At 44.7% G+C, this 17633-nt stretch overlaps 1 protein-coding gene across 1 annotated transcript in view; it reads right to left on the reverse strand.

Moving 5' to 3' along the window:
- LOC121577556 (low-density lipoprotein receptor-related protein 1-like) overlaps positions 1–17633 on the reverse strand; it is a 199402-nt gene that overhangs the window by 128600 nt on the left and 53169 nt on the right. Inside the window, exon 3 of the mRNA XM_045225247.1 lies at positions 836–973. Coding sequence (XP_045081182.1) covers positions 836–973 — 138 coding nt within the window. The remainder of the gene's footprint in view (positions 1–835; positions 974–17633) is intronic.

A 17633-nucleotide genomic window follows, 5' to 3' on the forward strand; every position in this document is an offset into this window, starting at 1 on the left:
GTTATTTTCCTCATGGGGACCGTTAAAATGTCCCTATTTCCCTTGTTTTATTATCCTTGTGAGGACTTCTGGTACTATAGTTCAACAAAAACACACACACACACACACACACACACACACTCACATTTAACACTCAACCCTGCTTACATAGCAACATCTTCATTGATGAGATAATTGCTTTTTTCTCCCATGAGAAAAAACTACATAAGAGTGTGATAATAAGGAGAGAGAGAGACTAATAAAAAAAAAAGTGAGGGGAAAGGGGGAAAGAGAAAGCTACAGATGGGGGGGCACAAAAGCTTTCTATAGCCTTACATTAGATGAGGGTAAAAAACCTTGGCAAAAATGTTTTTAATAACTTTGCAGTATAATGTGCGTCGGTCCACTGTGTATTATACATTAAACACATTCAGGTTAATTATAGTAAACCAGGGCCAGAAATAGGAGCAATACTGTAGGTAGTTGGACTTGCAAACCCCCACGGGAGTTCAACTATGCTTGGTGGAAAATAAACCAACTCATGTTATTATACTCCCACACGTTTCTTTACATGTAAATCTGCAGTAATCCGTCAAAATCATAATCCAATTTTAAAAGATGGAGTGTTGTATTTGAAGTGGGCAGCATGCATGTGCTGTGTACATTAATGTGGGTGTAGGAAGATAAGCCTTAGTGCATGGCTATGTTAGAATCAATGGCCAGATCACCTCCCCTCCATTGTAGTGCAGCAAGATTCCCTGCCTGGGTAGAGAATGTATGGGGAGGGTTATGGTACAATACACTAAGCCATCTGTACTGGCTACTTGAACGGAGTGAGGGAGAGAGTGTTTAATACCTCTGCAGTGTGGCCCCTCGTCCCAGCCGTCGGTACACTCCGGGAACCCGTTGCACAGTTTACTCATGTGGATACACAGCTCTGTCCCCCCACACTGGTACTCGTTGGGGGGGCACCGCGAAACACGGCTGTGCGGACCTGAAACACAGACAGGGACAAACATAATGTAGACCAACAGTAACAAGCAAAAACAAGAAGAATTAGCTGAGGTACTTTTCTTAGAAAATCCAAACAAATTTGTACTGGCCTGTTTTCCTATTATTCACTATTCCACAGCTCCCCACCTTGACTGAATCCTCTTCACTTCCTCTCCTCCCCCTCCTTTCCTCCCCTATCTATCCATGTGCCTGTTCTACCACCACCCTTCTTTCAAACATTTCCATTTCAGTTTCCATCACATCATCCTGATTCTATTTACAGACATGCCTTATGCAGCAGTTTCATAGACAAGTTACATTTACATCATTTAGCAGACGCTCTTATCCAGAGCGACTTGAAAATTGGAACATTCAACTTATGATAGCCAGTGGGACAACCACCTTTTTTTTTTTGTATGGGGGGTGGGGGAAGAAGGATTACTTTATACTATTCCAGGTATTCCTTAAAGAGGTAGGGTTTCAAGTGTCTCCGGAAGGTGGTCAGTGACTCTGCTGTCCTGGCGTCGTGGGGGAGCTTGTTCCACCATTGTGGTGCCAGAGCAGCGAATAGCTTTGACTGGGCTGAGCGGGAACTGTGCTTCCGTAGAGGTAGGGGGGCTAGCAGGCCAGAGGTGGATGAACATAGTGCCCTCGTTTGGGTGTAGGGTCTGATCAGAGCCTGAAGGTAAGGAGGTGCCGTTCCCCTCACAGCTCCGTAGGCAAGCACCATGGTCTTGTAGTAAGTTCAACCACAGAGAAATGTGTACAACTCTTGGGGGATAAACAGATTCAATTGATAATCTAACCATCAAGCCCTTGATTAAATGAATCAGGCTTTTCAGTGCTGGGCAAGATTAAAGATGTGCACCACAGTAGGTCACTGGGACGAGGACGAGGAAGCCCTGCTGTAGGTAAAAAGGCCAGGTAGAGAACGCTACTCTCTTCAACACATGCCATCTACTGTACATGGCTCCATTTAATATGATTCTGTTTAAAATACATAAAAGCCTTTGCCAAGCAAAGATGGGCCTCTGCTTAGGCTAGTTGTCCTCTTAGACTGCTTAGGGCACAGCCAGACTCCAGCCCAGGGCTGCCCAGCCAGAGTAGACCAGACTCAGCAGATTATATTAGGAACACCAGTCCAACCACGCCAGTCGACTGACTGTTGTCCAGGTCCAGCCAATCCCTCAGTCTGTCTGTCAGTCTGTTATTTGTATGAAATCATTGTTTGTGCGAGCGTATCATCATGTTCGGAGCGTGCTCGTAAATCTGTGGACAACCGTAAACTCCCGGGCGGCAGGCTGCTCATGGCATCATGTGTTTTTCTCTGAGTCACCCAGACAGACAGGATGGATGGAACTCTTGTTTGTCCCGCTCTTTGATTCAGTGTCTTTACATAATACCATGGACATTTCCTGGGCTTACATGGGGGAGTTCAAGGAAGACGTAGCAAAGATCAGCTTAATATCACAAAAACCAAAGTTTGCTATCATTGTAGAATGGGAAGTGAGTGTGTATGGATTATGGTTAAACAGTCCGTATTTTCAAACTGCAAACAGAACACAAACATAAATCCTGTTAACTGCTAATTAGCAGCAAGATGAGCCTTCAGTGAAACTTAGTGTTGGCCAAAAGTAGCATGCTATGATTAGTAACACTTCAAGGGGAAGTGTTTTTTTTATAGACATGTGTAAACTGTTCCTCCTTGTTGAATGGTATTTTGCAGGATATTCAGATGTAAATGAGAGTCTGTGGGGTGCAGAGCAGGAGAAGTCGTCTGGAACTGAACGCTCCGTTCTCTTCTCTTAAAGGTCCATCTCTCTCCGCCCATGTGGAAAACCAAACTATTGGTATTGGCAAACTCTCTCCCCCTCCCTCACCCTCTTCTTCCCTACCTCCCCCTGTCACACCATTTTATAACATCTGCTGACCCATTTAAAAACAATATTAAAATGAGTCATAATGTGAGAAAGAAAGAAATAGAGAGAAAGAACGAAAGAAAGGGCGAAGAGGGGAAAACTATTTTCTCACCATTTGTTTTTCGATTACAGAGGCACAGTTGAATTTTAAACAATGCTGGCCAAAGGGTATCTGTTGTCATTGAGTCTTTGGCTCTGCCCTGTACACACATACACACACACAAAATGAACTGTTCTCTGACTATTGGGTTGGGACCAGATGAGAAGAAGCTTAAGGAAGAAACAAAGTTAAATAAAATAATCCTACTGCTTCCATCAAATCAGCATGACTGTTGGGCTGTCTTTGTGATAATGCCAAATGACGTAAACTGTGTTTATTATTTTCCTCTGGAGCTTGATGGAGGACTGAAGAAGCGCCATAGTGTCCCATGCAAGTTAGAGGGAGGCCTTTACCAGTGACAGTCCTGATGGTACCATAGACATCATAGAGTCAGCCACACCAAACACCAGAGCTGTGCTGTGCTGTGCTGTTCATTTCTTCCATAGGTCTGGCTGTGTCAATCTCTGGAGGCCTTGGGCTGTACAGTAGACATTTTCATCCCATATGACACATCTCTCAGCACATCCCTACACAAACACACATTCCCCTATTCATCCTCCATCACACCCAGACCAGTGCTCATACTGTACCATCAGCCCCAGCCAAGCCATTACTATCAGAGTCAATGCTTACATGTCTGCTTGTTAAGACTACAAGGGATAGGTTATGCTAACCAAATGGCCTTCAATGTTTTAATCCATATCTACAGTTCAGTAAGAATATAACAGATGGGCAGTCATTTAAGATGGCATCTCATGTGGGAGTTTTATAGAGACATAACATGCGCAGTTTGAGTTACTCCAGGAAGTGACGTTGCAGGCTAGCTCAGTGCTGCCCCCTCTCATTGAATATCTAATGTGATGTATACACACCGTTTTACACACATATACATACAGTACACACACACACACACACGTATGTGGACACCCCTTCAAATTAGTAGATTTGAGCACACAGCCATGCAATCTCCATAGACAAACCTTGGCAGTAGAATGGCCTTACTGAAGAGCTCAGTGACTTTCAACGTGGCACCAGTTCGTCAAATTTCTGCCCTGCTAGAGCTGCCCCAGTCAACTGTAAGTGCTGCTATTGTGAAGTGGAAACATCTTGGAGCAACAACGGCTCAGCCACGAAGTGGTTGGCAACACAAGCTCACAGAACGGGACCGCCGATTGCTGAAACGCAAAGCGTAAAAATCTTCTGTCCTCAGTTGCAACACTCACTACTGAGTTCCAAACTACCTCTGGAAGCAATGTTTAGCACAAGAACTGTTCATCGGGAGCTTCATGAAATGGGTTTCCATGGCCGAGCAGCCTCACACAAGCCTAAGATCACCATGCGCAATGCCAAGCGTCGGCTGGAGTGGTGTAAAGCTTGCCGCCATTTGACTCTGGAGCTGTGGGAACGCGTTCTCTGGAGTGATGAATCACGTTTCACCATCTGGCAGTCCGACGGACGAATCTGGGTTTGGCAGATGCCAGGAGAACACTACCTGCCCCAATGCATAGTGCCAACTGTAAAGTTTGGTGGAGGAGGAATAATGATCTGGGGCTGTTTTTCATGGTTCGGGCTAGGCCCCTTAGTTCCAGTGAAGGGAATCTTAATGCTATAGCATACAATCACATTCTAGACAATTCTGTGCTTCCAACTTTGTGGCAACAGTTTGGGGAAGGCCTTTTCCTGTTTCAGCGTGACAATGCCCCCGTGCACAAAGCGAGGTCCATAGAGAAATGGTTTGTCGAGATCGGTGTGGACTTCACTGGCCTGCAGAGAGCCCTGACCTAAACCCCATCGAACACCTTTGGGATGAATTGGAATGCCGACTGCGAGCCAGGATTAATCGCCCAACATCAGTGCCCGACCTCACTAATGCTCTTGTAGCTGAATGGAAGCAAGTCACTGCACATACTTTTGGTCATGTAGTGTATATGCATATATTTCTGGGATTTTTGGGGCACTGCAGGCTGCCATTAGCTAGTAAATTATACTTACAATTTCTCCTGTGTGCGATTTTAAAATAAAAATTGGTTCAAGGACATACTTCGAAATGTTTATTTATTTACACGAAGATTGACATTTTCCCCTTCACTATAATGGGGGATCCTGTTTTCTGCTAACAATGCTTGCAGTACCGCGGTCTGCCTTGAACTTCGTGGCTTCAATGAGAGGGGGCAGTCGATCTCCCATGGGTGGGCTAGGAGTTTTTCCTGACTATGTGACCTGACCTAGGTGTTATAGTCTATAACTACGGGCCCAGTTTGTCCTGGTCAGATCAGGTGGTCAGAAGCCCCAACAATGAGTCATGGCTTTTCCACAGAATAACAGTAGAACGGTACAGTGACTTTTCCAGCTCTCAACAAAGCCTTTCTATTTCTAAGCATCTACCAAAACAATGGGATTCGGGGAGAGTGGCAGATTTGACACGTTGAGTCCTTAAGCTTCTTCACATAAGTGGTCTAGTCACATGGTGAGGTGGGACCGGGGCAAGAGGTGACGGGATAAGTGGGGCCATTGTTTGGGTCACACAAATCGGCCTGTGGCCCTCGGCAGTACGGTAAGCCCCGGTAAGATTGGGCATAAGCCCATAAGGCTGTGACATGGCCACGTGTCTTCACCACCGCGGATGATGAATGAAACACCAGCAGCAGGACCATCACTCAGACTAGAATTAGGGTAACTTTCCCAAAATCCCCAGATTTTGGAGGAATCCAGATTTCTTCCAACTGGGATTTCTTGAACGCATAGGCGTTTTGGGAAAGTTACTAGAATTTTGCAACCCTAACTAGAACAGACTTTTGGAGCTTTAGTTGACAAACAAGCAGCCATTTTGAATGGGCCGAATCCAAAATGTAAAGTGTTCTAGAACATCAGTGTTTGAGATAAAGGCTGCTTGTGAGGATCCTGGGCCATTAATAGTCAGCCAACTGTAAACTGAACCACCATGCTCTGCTCTGATGTAGCTTCACTAGTAGAGTGGAAAAGAGAGGCAGTGCTTTCTTAGGCTGAAGCGAAGGCCCATGTTCTGGGTATGGCCCTGACTGTCACTGAGCCCAAATGGCCTGTTAGGCTGGCTGCTGCATGCGATTTTCCATTCAGTGCTGCCTGCAGCATGCCTCACGTCCTCGCTCGCTCGCTTGACAACACAATGGTCAGCCCTCTCTAAACTAACAAACAAATAAAGCAGCCTCCATGTGAGGGAAATATAGGAGAGATGTTAACCGGGTCTAAAGATGGATGCAGGAGGGAAGGGGACAGTTCAATTATAGATAAGTCATTCAGCATACCTGCTTAAACCAACCTGTGAGACAGTGACTGTGTCATTAAGTCAACTTAAACGGTCCCTTCTGTGCTAGCCCTAGATAGGCCCTGACATCCCTTCAGTACTAGACCTACATTCCCTTTGACTTGCATCGGTCTCATTTATTACATTTTTGATACAGTCACAACCTGCTGACCATTACACAGAGACTGTAAGTGGGACCTCTGGAGTTACAAGTTCCCAACATCCCATAAACCAGCACAGTTTTCAGTAAAGCCAGCAAATGAATTAACATTAATTAAATAAATGTGTCCAGGCTGCCAACCGGTCCTAATGAGGGAGAGCTAATACCCAGTGTCTCTGACCACTAATGACCGCCGCCCGGCCTGTCAGGCCAGAGCCAGGCCCCAGCTTCCTGTGTCGCCCCTGGGGCGAGCTGACACATTTTTATATGGTGGGTCCAAATCCTGACCCAGCAGCAGCAGTAGCCCAGAGGCATGGTTCAGCTTCAGAATCACCCCTGCAGGAAGGCTCTGGACAAACAAGCAAGCCAACAAAAACTAGCTTTCTTCCAAGGCTACGTCCCCATTCTCCACCCTTTTTATTAGTGCACACTTGCACACTCCCAGTCATGGATTTAAAGGATTGGTGTAAGAATTGTCTGGAGGGAGTTTACACAATTGTAAAATCTGTGCGTGTCCTTACTCAAGATTGACATCAGCGCTCCAAACAAAAGACAATTAATAAATTGCCAACTTGTAAATGGAATGAAATAAACCAACACTTTTATTCCCCTCACAAGTGTAGCCTAGGTTGTGCGCTCTGCAAACAACGTGTCCATTCCTATAATGACAACGGTCAGACTGTAATAATAATAATAATAATAATAATAATAATAATAATAATAATAATATTATATTGAATACATTAAGAGAAATTACCGTGACCAAACAAACATTGTAGATTAGAAATGAACAGTAAATGTACTACTGGTGATAATGGTGTGCCATCCATGCGGCCTCCGCAATGGATTAGTCCACTCAGACAGGCGTCTCATGTGCCATCATTTAAAAAAAGATATATTTGCCACTGCTCGACTAAACAAATCTCAGTCGACTAACAGCCTATCGACCAAACAATCGACCAGTTGACTAAATGGGGTCAGCCGTAGTAAAATCCATGCAAGAACGTGTGCAAGTGCACACTTCGGGAGAAGGGTAGAGAATCGGGACGCAGCCCAACAGCATGACTGAGAAGTAGCCTAGATACAACACCTCTAGGGAAGTTGTAGTTTATAGGCTATATCTGTATTGAGCGAGAGAAATATTACAAATGTACATGATATTATTTCGCTAGAGATATTTTTCCATCAACAGTTCACTTCCACAACGACAAGCTCTGGACAACCAAACACAGCACCTCAAAAAACACATCTCTTGCCACCCACCCACCCTCGCCACCACCGTTTATTTCTCTGATAGGTTTAATATAAACACTTCACTCACCCAGATGAATCTACACTACCAGTGGTCGCTTTGAGACACCACAGTAAGCTTACGCCTCAAGAAAGCTACACTAGAGTACAACAGAGCATCTGTCTCTACAGTCTACATTTAAATAATTATCTCCTAACATGTACTATAGTTATGTTTCATTTCGATCAATTTATTTCAATTACCCTAGCCTACAACAGAGCATTATCAGCCTGGTTGGCTTTGCCTGAGCTCATCTTTACCTGAGCCTGAGAATGTACTGAAAACACTAATGGTTTTGTGATAGTCATTCGATGTACTGTCACTACTATCCTGGTGGCAGATGTAACCAACAGTGACAAAGCCAACACAGTGACTCAGACTCCAGTGACTATAGACTCCAGTGCCTGCCTATACAATGCAGTTCCAGCCCTGTATGTTGTGTCCTCCTCCTCCTCCTCAGCTCTGGGGAAGCTGGCAGAGCCACAAGCCAAGCAGGAAGACTAAATCCAGCTCTCAAAGCACAACAAACCCATCTCTCCCTCTTTCTCTCTCTCTCTCCAAACACTTAAGCCCTCCCCTGATCTCCTGATCGAACACAGCTCCTCAGGGGGCACTGCTAGTAGCAGGGAAACTCAAGCTGTGTGTGCGCCTGTGTGTGATGGAGTGACTTATCCTAGGGATAGCTTAAAATCAGAGGAATCTGACGGGACAATGCAATCTGAAAAGGACACCGCAACTATGTAGGAAAAATAGAGGGAAACGCGCCCTTGAAGCACAGTGAAAGTAGAGGAAGTCATTGGCTCAGTAATGGCAGCAGTTCCCTCACCCACTCCACACATGGTTCCTTCCTGAGCGGTCAGTGACACTCATACATCAAAGCACAGACAAAGACAGAGTTTACACAGTAATTTCAGCCACACATTAAATGGACACACACAGGCACACACAAAGAAAAAGTTAGAGATGTGAATAAAGTACTTAACCAACTGAACAATTCCTGCAAGCGTATAGCTCAATTATCTTATTCTCTCTGTAACTTCTCTTCAATAGAGAGAAGATTAACTTAATACCATTGTAATTGCATACTTTTTCAATCTTGAAAAGATTAACATGGCAGTTCAGTGCATTGTCTCGTTTGACTTGGGAAGACTAGCACGAGAACAGAGCCCAACAATAATACCTTTCATTATCATCACAAATCAAATCATTACACAGAACTTCTGAAGTTCGCAGTCATGGCATTGTAGCCTGGCGCAGCAGCAGTGATCTAACACAAAGACACCAGACTAACTGTTTCTCATCTATGCAAATGACTACGACGGAAAAGGCCTGAGGAGTAGGGAGAAAATAATCGATACAAAAGAGGAGAGGAGACAGGGATGAAAAGCCAACTGCAAGACAGGAGGAAGGGTGAGAAGACAGGAGGGAGTTTTCCACCTCCAGAACAAGCCAATCTGTCTGTTCCATAATGCATCGGGGCCCCCTCACCGGATACAGTGTTTGTATTACCACCTCCTTATCAGGATCACAGTGGCGTAGTAGTGGTGGGGAGGGTTAGAACATAGAGCCATAAGGCACAACCCAGGTAGGGGGGGTAGAAGATGAAGAAGAAAAGGAGGGAAAAAAGGGAAGGCAGGAGGGTCTAAGATGCTAAGACTACTTGTATCCTCAGTAATTAGCCTACACTTGTCTCGGGCGCTAGCTGCCTAAATCCCCCCCCCATCCCATCCCCTGTCGTATCCTCCTCAGGGTACCCCTCGCCTCCCTCCCTCCATCCCCCCTCCTCACCAACATGGCCCTGCTGAGATTACCCCTTGGCTGAATAAAGGCCTGGGCCTCATGGCTCTGCCTCAGGGGGCTGGCCCAGCCTCAGCCTGGCTCTTAGCTTGCAGCACTCTCCTCTCCTTCTCCTTCCCATCTAAACTGCTGTCACATCTAAATGAACACATTCCGCTGGACACACATATGCAGGGACATACTTATTTATATCTGTGTGTGTGTGTGTGTGTCTGACATGAGCTCATACTGGTGACCGTACCCACACCGGCAAGCTTACTGTCCCTGCTGTTGGGCTACTGTCTTACTACGCTGTGACTTGTTATGTTGTCTTTCATAATGTTACATCAGATAGAACTACGACTTGCATTTTACGTTGAAGAAATGGGCAGAGGTGTGGACTCGAGTCACATGACTTGGACTGGAATCACACATTTGATGACTTAAGACTTTACTTGATAGAAAATATAATAAATTGAGACTTGACTTGGAGCCTCAAGACTCGGGACTCGACTTTGACTTGAAAATGATGACTTGAAATAATCTGGCCAGGTTTTGTAACATTTTGACACTCATTTTGTGACACAGAGTCTCTGCAGATTACTCTCCACGCAGCCAGAGACAATAGTTTGCAAATAGAAATGTGCAACAGATTGGCTTGTGAAACGCCCACTCGGCCCTCTGATAGAACGAGCAAACTGTCAATCAACACAGGTCTGGTGAGATAGTGGTTTTGAAAGTGGGGTGGGGGGTCATGAAAATACATATTTAAATAGGCTACATAGGTATAGCCTACTATTTGTTATTTTATATTTAAAACATTTGCCTATTCAATCTGGTCACTAACATAGGCCTACGGCATTACACCAAATGGTTGTCTCAAAAACATATTATCTGTGCTTCAGAACCAAAAAGTTGTGGACCAATGACCCGTTATCAGCATTGGTGTGCAAAGTCGGGTGCTCATATCCACATTAGTGACCTGAAAGCACTTGTTGGGGCCTCCCGGGTGGCACTGCGGTCTAAGGCACTGCATCACAGTGCTTGAGGCATCACTACAGACCCGGGTTCGATCCCAGGCTGTGTCGCAGCCGGCCGCGACCGGGAAACCCATGAGGCAGCGCACAATTGGCCCAGCGTCGTCCGGGTTAGGGGAGGGTTTGGCCGGCCAGGATGTCCTTGTCCCATCGCGCTCTAGAGACTCCTTGTGGCGGGCCGGGCGCATGCATGCTGACTTCGGACGGCAGTTGTACAGTGTTTCCTCCGACACATTGGTGCGGCTGGTTCCCGGGTTAAGCGAGCAGTGTGTCAAGAAGCAGTGTGATTTGGCAGGGTCGTGTTTCAGAGGACGCATGGCTCTCGACCTTCAACTCTCCCGAGTCCGTACGGGAGTTGCAGCGATGGGACAAGACTAAGTACCAATTCGATATAATAATAAAGCACTTGTTTAATGTTCTTCGGTTTTGCCTGGCAAAAACAGAGTAGCCTATGTTTATATTAGCCACATGAAATACAGTTTAGCAATCTTCTAAGGACGCAGATAGATAGATAGATATCTTACACACACACACACCTCAGTTCTGTGTACTGGCTAACGATGTCTAAAGATATCTGTAACATCGCACTGCCTTCAATACTTATGGGATGAAGATGTAATAAATACGCCAGAATATGTTACAATATTTGTGAGGAAGAAAAAAGGCTACAGACAGACCACGCTTTCCAACCTCTGCTGCATACAGCAGATCCTCAACCTCTGCTGCATACAGCAGATCCTCAACCTCTGCTGCATACAGCAGATCCTCAACCTCTGCTGCATACAGCAGATCCTCAACCTCTGCTGCATACAGCAGATCCTCAACCTCTGCTGCATACAGCAGATCCTCAACCTCTGCTGCATACAGCAGATCCTCAACCTCTGCTGCATACAGCAGATCCTCAACCTCTGCTGCATACAGCAGATCCTCAACCTCCGCTGCATACAGCAGATCCTCAACCTCCGCTGCATACAGCAGATCCTCAACCTCTGCTGCATACAGCAGATCCTCAACCTCTGCTGCATACAGCAGATCCTCAACCTCTGCTGCATACATTTAGGCCATATGATCCTGCTTGCTCTAGACTCTAGAGAACAGAGAAGTGACATGATATCCCTAGTTGATATTGACTGCTAACATGAATGACTATCAGCTCAAAATGCAGGTGTAAAACAGTTTATTTCTGTATCTGGTGTTATGAAAATGGGTCGCAGGTCAAAAAGTTTGAGAACCACTAAGCTAGCGAATAGATTGACGATTTGCTGTACAGCTATAGGATTGGGTGCAGCGCAAACATCAAATTGTAGAGAGAGGATTGCCAAAAATAAATAACAATTGTTTGGTGATCAAGAATATTAACCGTTTACTTTGCAAGCTCTCCAGCAATGGCGCATCAAGCAACAATTACTAGCATTGATAATTTACTAATGAAGCTTGCATTTGGAATGTGTTGTCCAATTAATTACATAATCAAAATGTGTTGTAGACAAAATAATGAAAAGGGCTGTCTGGTAACCTCAACAAATAAACAAAGATTTGTAGTTGAACAAGTCATTGCATGTATAGATTTTTTTTACTTGACTTGAAAAAAAACGTGTGACTCATCTTGCTCTTAGAATGCATGACTTGGACTTGACCCGTTCTGCTTGTGACTTGACTTGAGACTCAGACCTTGTAACTTGAGACTTCCTTGTGACTTGAATTATAGTGACTTGGTCCCACCTCTGGTCACAGAAACTGTGCTGTACAAATGAATACACACAGGTGCAAGAGGGAGAGAAAACCCCTGAGTTGCGCAGTGGTCTAAGGCACTGCATCGCAGTGCTAGCTGTGCCACTAGAGATCCTGGTTCGAATCCAGGCTCTGTCGTAGCTGGCCGTGACCGGGAGACCCATGGGGCGGCGCACAATTGGCCCAGCGTCGTCCAGGGTAGGGGAGGGAATGGCCAGCAGGGATGTAGCTCAGTTGGTAGAGCATGGCGTTTGCAACGCCAGGGTTGTGGGTTCGATTCCCACGGGGGGGCCAGTATGAAAAAATTAAATAAAATAAAAAAATGTATGCACTAAGTCGCTCTGGATAAGAGCGTCTGCTAAATGACTAAAATGTAAATGTAGGACCGATAGAGAGAGTAGACAACTGGACAGTAGTTCAGGTGTGACAAAACTAGGGCCTGTAGGACCTGTCTGGTTGACTGAGATATCAGGAAAGCAGAGCAACGCCTTATCATGGACAGACCTCTTCCCATTTTAATAACCATTGAGTCTATATGTTTTGACCTTGATAGCTTGCTATCTAGGGTGACACCCAGCAATTTAGTCTCTTCAACTTGCTCAATAGCCACATTATTTAATAATAGAACCAGATGAGGTTTAGGGTTGAGTGGGTGATTTGTCCCAAAAATGTTGCTTTTAGTTTGAGATATTTAGCACCAGCCTATTGCTAGTTACCCATTCTAAAGCTGACTGGAGCATGTTAATGGTGTCAATTATTTATTTGACTGTTGCAGCCGACGTGTATACTGTTGAGTCGTCAAAGTACATGGACACACAGGATTTAGTCAAGGTCTGTGGAAGGTCATTAGTAAACACAGAAAACAAGCCAGCTGCCCTGCAGTACACCACACTCAACCAACTTTGTATTAGAGGCAAAATATTATATTAGATACAGTGCATCCGGAAAGTATTCAGACCGATAGATTTTTTCCATATTTTGTTACGTTACAGCCTTGTACTAAAATTGATTAAATAAAACATTTTCCTCATCAATCTACACACAATACACATAAAGACATAGCGAAAACAGGTTTAGAAATGTGTGCATAAAAAAAAAAGTATTAGGACCCTTTGCTATGAGACTCGAAATTGAGCTCAGGTGCATCCTGTTTCCATTGATCATCCTTGAGATGTTTCTACAACTTCACCTGTTGTAAATTAAATTGATTGGACATGATTTCGAAAAGGCACACACCGGTCTACAGTCGTGGTCAAAAGTTTTGAGAATGACACAAGTCTTCAAAGTTTGCTGCTTCAGTGTTTTTAGATATTTTTGTCAGATGTTACTATGGTATACTGAAGTATAATTACAAGCATTCCATAAGTGTCAAAGGCTTTTATTGACAATTACATTAAGTTTCTGCAAAGATTCAATATTTGCAGTCTTGACCCTTCTTTTTCAAGACCTCTACAATCCGCCCTGGCATGCTGTCAATGAACTTCTGGGCCACATCCTGACTCATGGCAGCCCATTCTTGCATAATCAATGCTTGGAGTTTGTCAGAATTTGTGGGTTTGTTTGTCCACCTGCCTCTTGAGGATTGACCACAAGTTCTCAATGGGATTAAGGTCTGGGTAGATTCCTGGCCATGGACCCAGAATTTCGATGTTTTGTTCCCCGAGCCACTTAGTTCTCACTTTTGCCTTATGGCAAGGTGCTCCATCATGCTGGAAAAGGCAATGGTTATCACCAAACTGTTCTTGGATGGTTGGGAGAAGTTGCTCTCGGAGGATGTGTTGGTACCATTCTTTATTCATGGCTGTGTTCTTAGGCAAAATTGTGAGTGAGCCCACTCCCTTGGCTGAGAAGCAACCCCACACATGAATGGTCTCAGGATGCTTTACTGTTGGCATGACACAGGACTGATGGTAGCGCTCACCTTGTCTTCTCCGGACAAGGTGTTTTCCGGATGCCCCAAACAATCGGAAAGGGGATTCAGAGAAAATGACTTTACCCCAGTCCTCAGCAGTCCAATCCCTGCACCTTTTGCAGAATATCAGTCTGTCCCTGATGTTTTTCCTGGAGAGAAGTGGCTTCCTCGCTGCCCTTCTTGACACCAGAACATCCTCCAAAAGTCTTTGCCTCACTGTGCGTGCGGATGCACTCACACCTGCTTGCTGCCATTCCTGAGAAAGCTCTGCACTGGTGGTGCCCCGATCCCGCAGCTGAATCAACTTTAGGAGACGGTCCTGGCGCTTGCTGGACTTTCTTGGGCGCCCTGAAGCCTTCTTCACAACAATTTAACCTCTCTCCTTGAAGTTCTTGATGATCTGATAAATGGTTGATTTAGGTGCAATCTTACTAGCAGTAATATCCTTGCCTGTGAAGCCCTTTTTGTGCAAAGCAATGATGACGGCATGTGTTTCCTTGCAGGTAACCATGGTTAACAGAGGAAGAACAATGATTTCAAGCACCACCCTCCCTTTAAAGCTTTCAGTCTGTTATTCTAACTCAACCAGCCTTGTCCTCGTCAACACTCTCACCTGTGTTAACGAGAGAATCACTGACATGATGTCAGCTGGTCCTTTTGTGGCAGGGCTGAAACGCAGTGGAAATGTTTTTTTTGGGATTAAGTTCATTTTCATGGCAAATCTGATCACTCTTCATGACATTCTAGAGTATATGCAAATTGCCATCATAAAAACTGAGGCAGCAGACTTTGTGAAAATTAATATTTATGTAATTCTCAAAACTTTTGCAAAAGTATTCATCCCCCTTGGCATTTTTCCTTTTTTGTTGCATTACAACCTGTAATTGACATGGATTTTTATTTGGATTTCATGTAATGGACATATACAAAAGTCAAAATTGGTGAAGTTGAATGAAAAAAATAACTTGTTAAAAAAAATTCAAAAAAATAAATAACGGAAAAGTGGTGCGTGCATATGTATGTGAAGCCCCTAAATAAGATCTGGTGCAACCAATTCCCTTCAGAAGTCACATAATTAGTTAAATAAAGTCCACCTGTGTGCAATCTAAGTGTCACATGATCTGTCACATGATCTCAGTATATATACACCTGTTCTGAAAGTCCCCAGAGTCTGCAACACCACTAACCAAGGGGCACCACCAAGCAAGCGGCACCATGAAGACCAAGGAGCTCTCCAAAAAGGTCAGGGACAAAGTTGTGGAGAAGTACAGATCAGTGTTGGGTTATAAAAAAAATATGGCACCACAACAAACCTGCCAAGAGAGGGCTGCCCACCAAAACTCACATTTGCAAACATTTCTAAAAACTTGTTTTTGCTTTGTCATTATGGGGTATTGTGTGTAGATCGATTGGGGGAGTAAAGGGGTCTGAATACTTTCCTAATGCACTGTATGTGATAGGCCTATAAGACTGTTATTCCTGGCAGGCAGTTTCTCTCTCTGCCTGGCTGTTCTGACCAGGCAGGACTGGACACAAAGATGACCATTGTGGGGGTGCGCTGTGCTCTGCTCCATTCGTAGGAGGGCTGACCAGCTGCATGGCCACAGTGGCCGACTTCATTTCGATGGCCGCCGCACACTCCAACAAAAGACCCTGGGAATATTTCAGCCTGCATAGATAAATAAACGCCACTCATGAATCCATCCTGATCTTTCACTCAAGAGATTCTCCAATAATACACACATATGTTTGAAATAATGAGAGATATTCCTGAAGTTGTGGTTGGTCTGAATTTGTCTTCTTGGCCTCTTGTTGTGGTTATACAGCAGAGACATAGCTCTGTATCCCCACGTCTACTTTTGTCTGTGCTGCTACCAACACAAATATGATCCAGCTCCTGGCATTTTCTCATGTCCTTTGACACATTTCAAAGGACATGTTGTATCTGTGTTGGCTGTGGCTGTGGTCGGGAGAGGTTGTATTTTCTCTAGCAGGAGGTAAGCTTGGCTTCTTATATGGTGTTGAGTAAAGCTTAAACCATGTATTTAGATCGTAGGTAGGTAGTTGTAGTTAGGTATTGTAGGTAGTTTATTTAGGTAGTTATTTAGGTAGTTATTGTAGGTTTCCGTAGGTAATTATTGTAGGTAAGTATTGTTTACGGCGGAGCCCGGCGAAGCACGAGGCTAGCTAGCTAGCGGGTAGCTACTGGTAACGTTTAGCAACGGTGGAGAGTTGTTTCCAATGTTATTTCACGCTTAAGAGTACCTGTAATTAAGCCAGCTAGCTACCGACCATTCAGCCGTTTTTCTAACCTCATTATCTGAGCCATCAACGTTAGGTAGTTAGTAGCTACTGTACTTAATTACACCTACTGATTGCAGAAGATAAATGTTAGCTGGCGTCGGGTAAGTTTGGCTTTATACATAGCTTGGGCTTTGTCGAGTAAGGCTTAATTATGTATTTAGATTGTAGTTAGGTATTGTAGATAGGCCCGCAGCACGAAGCTAGCTAGCTAGCCGTTTTTCAAACAAAGTCAACACAGTAGCCATTGCTAGCTAGCCAACACGACCAGCTAACTGTACTGCAGTAGCTAACACACTATTGGTAGTTTGTTGTAACCAAGTATTGGTGCTAAACTGTGTTTTATTGGATGCTAGCATGCTAGTTAGCTATGGCGTCATAGTTAGGCATCGTGGGCTGTTGTGGGTAGTTATTGTAGGTTAGCATTGTTTTCGGGCGGTGCCGGGTGTAGCACGAAGTTAGCTAGCTAGCCGTTTTTCAAACAAAGTCAACACAGTAGCCATTGCTAGCTAGCCAACACGACCAGCTAACTGTACTATAGTAGCTAAATACAATATACTTGTGCTAGCTAGCCAACGTTTAATTATTGCTGCGTTATGAAAGGAACTAGACACGGACACGAATGATCTGTTTAGTGTGTTAACACACTATTGGTGGTTTGTTGTGACCAAGTGTTGGTGCTAAACTGTGTGTTATTGGATGCTAGCATGCTAGTTAGCTATGGTGTCATAGTTAGCTAGCTGAATAAAGTGGGTTGAGTCTATTTCTTGAAACATTGAACCGCTGTGGTTCACAACAATTCTGATTTCTAAAGGTGGAAGTTGGGAGAGTTTTTGTTCGGGTGGTTCAGTGAAACAATTATAGTTTCTGAGGTGGAAGTTTTGGTGAGGGAGGCCCTGCTCTCTCCTCTCCCAGATGTTTAGTTCATTTCATTCCGATCTCCTCTGCATTATTGTAGCCATTTGCTACAGCCTGTCAACTATGCCTCTGCCTATCCCTGTTCTCTCCTCTCTGCACAGGCTACACAAACGCCTCACACCGCGTGGCTGCTGCCTCTCTAACCTGGTGGTCCCTGCACGCACCCCACACCTGGAGTTCCAGGTCTCAGGCAGCCTCTGGAACTGCCGTTCTGCTGCCAACAAAGCTGACTT

Source organism: Coregonus clupeaformis, chromosome 15 (assembly GCF_020615455.1).
Source record: "Coregonus clupeaformis isolate EN_2021a chromosome 15, ASM2061545v1, whole genome shotgun sequence".
Classification (NCBI taxonomy): Eukaryota; Metazoa; Chordata; class Actinopteri; order Salmoniformes; family Salmonidae; genus Coregonus; species Coregonus clupeaformis.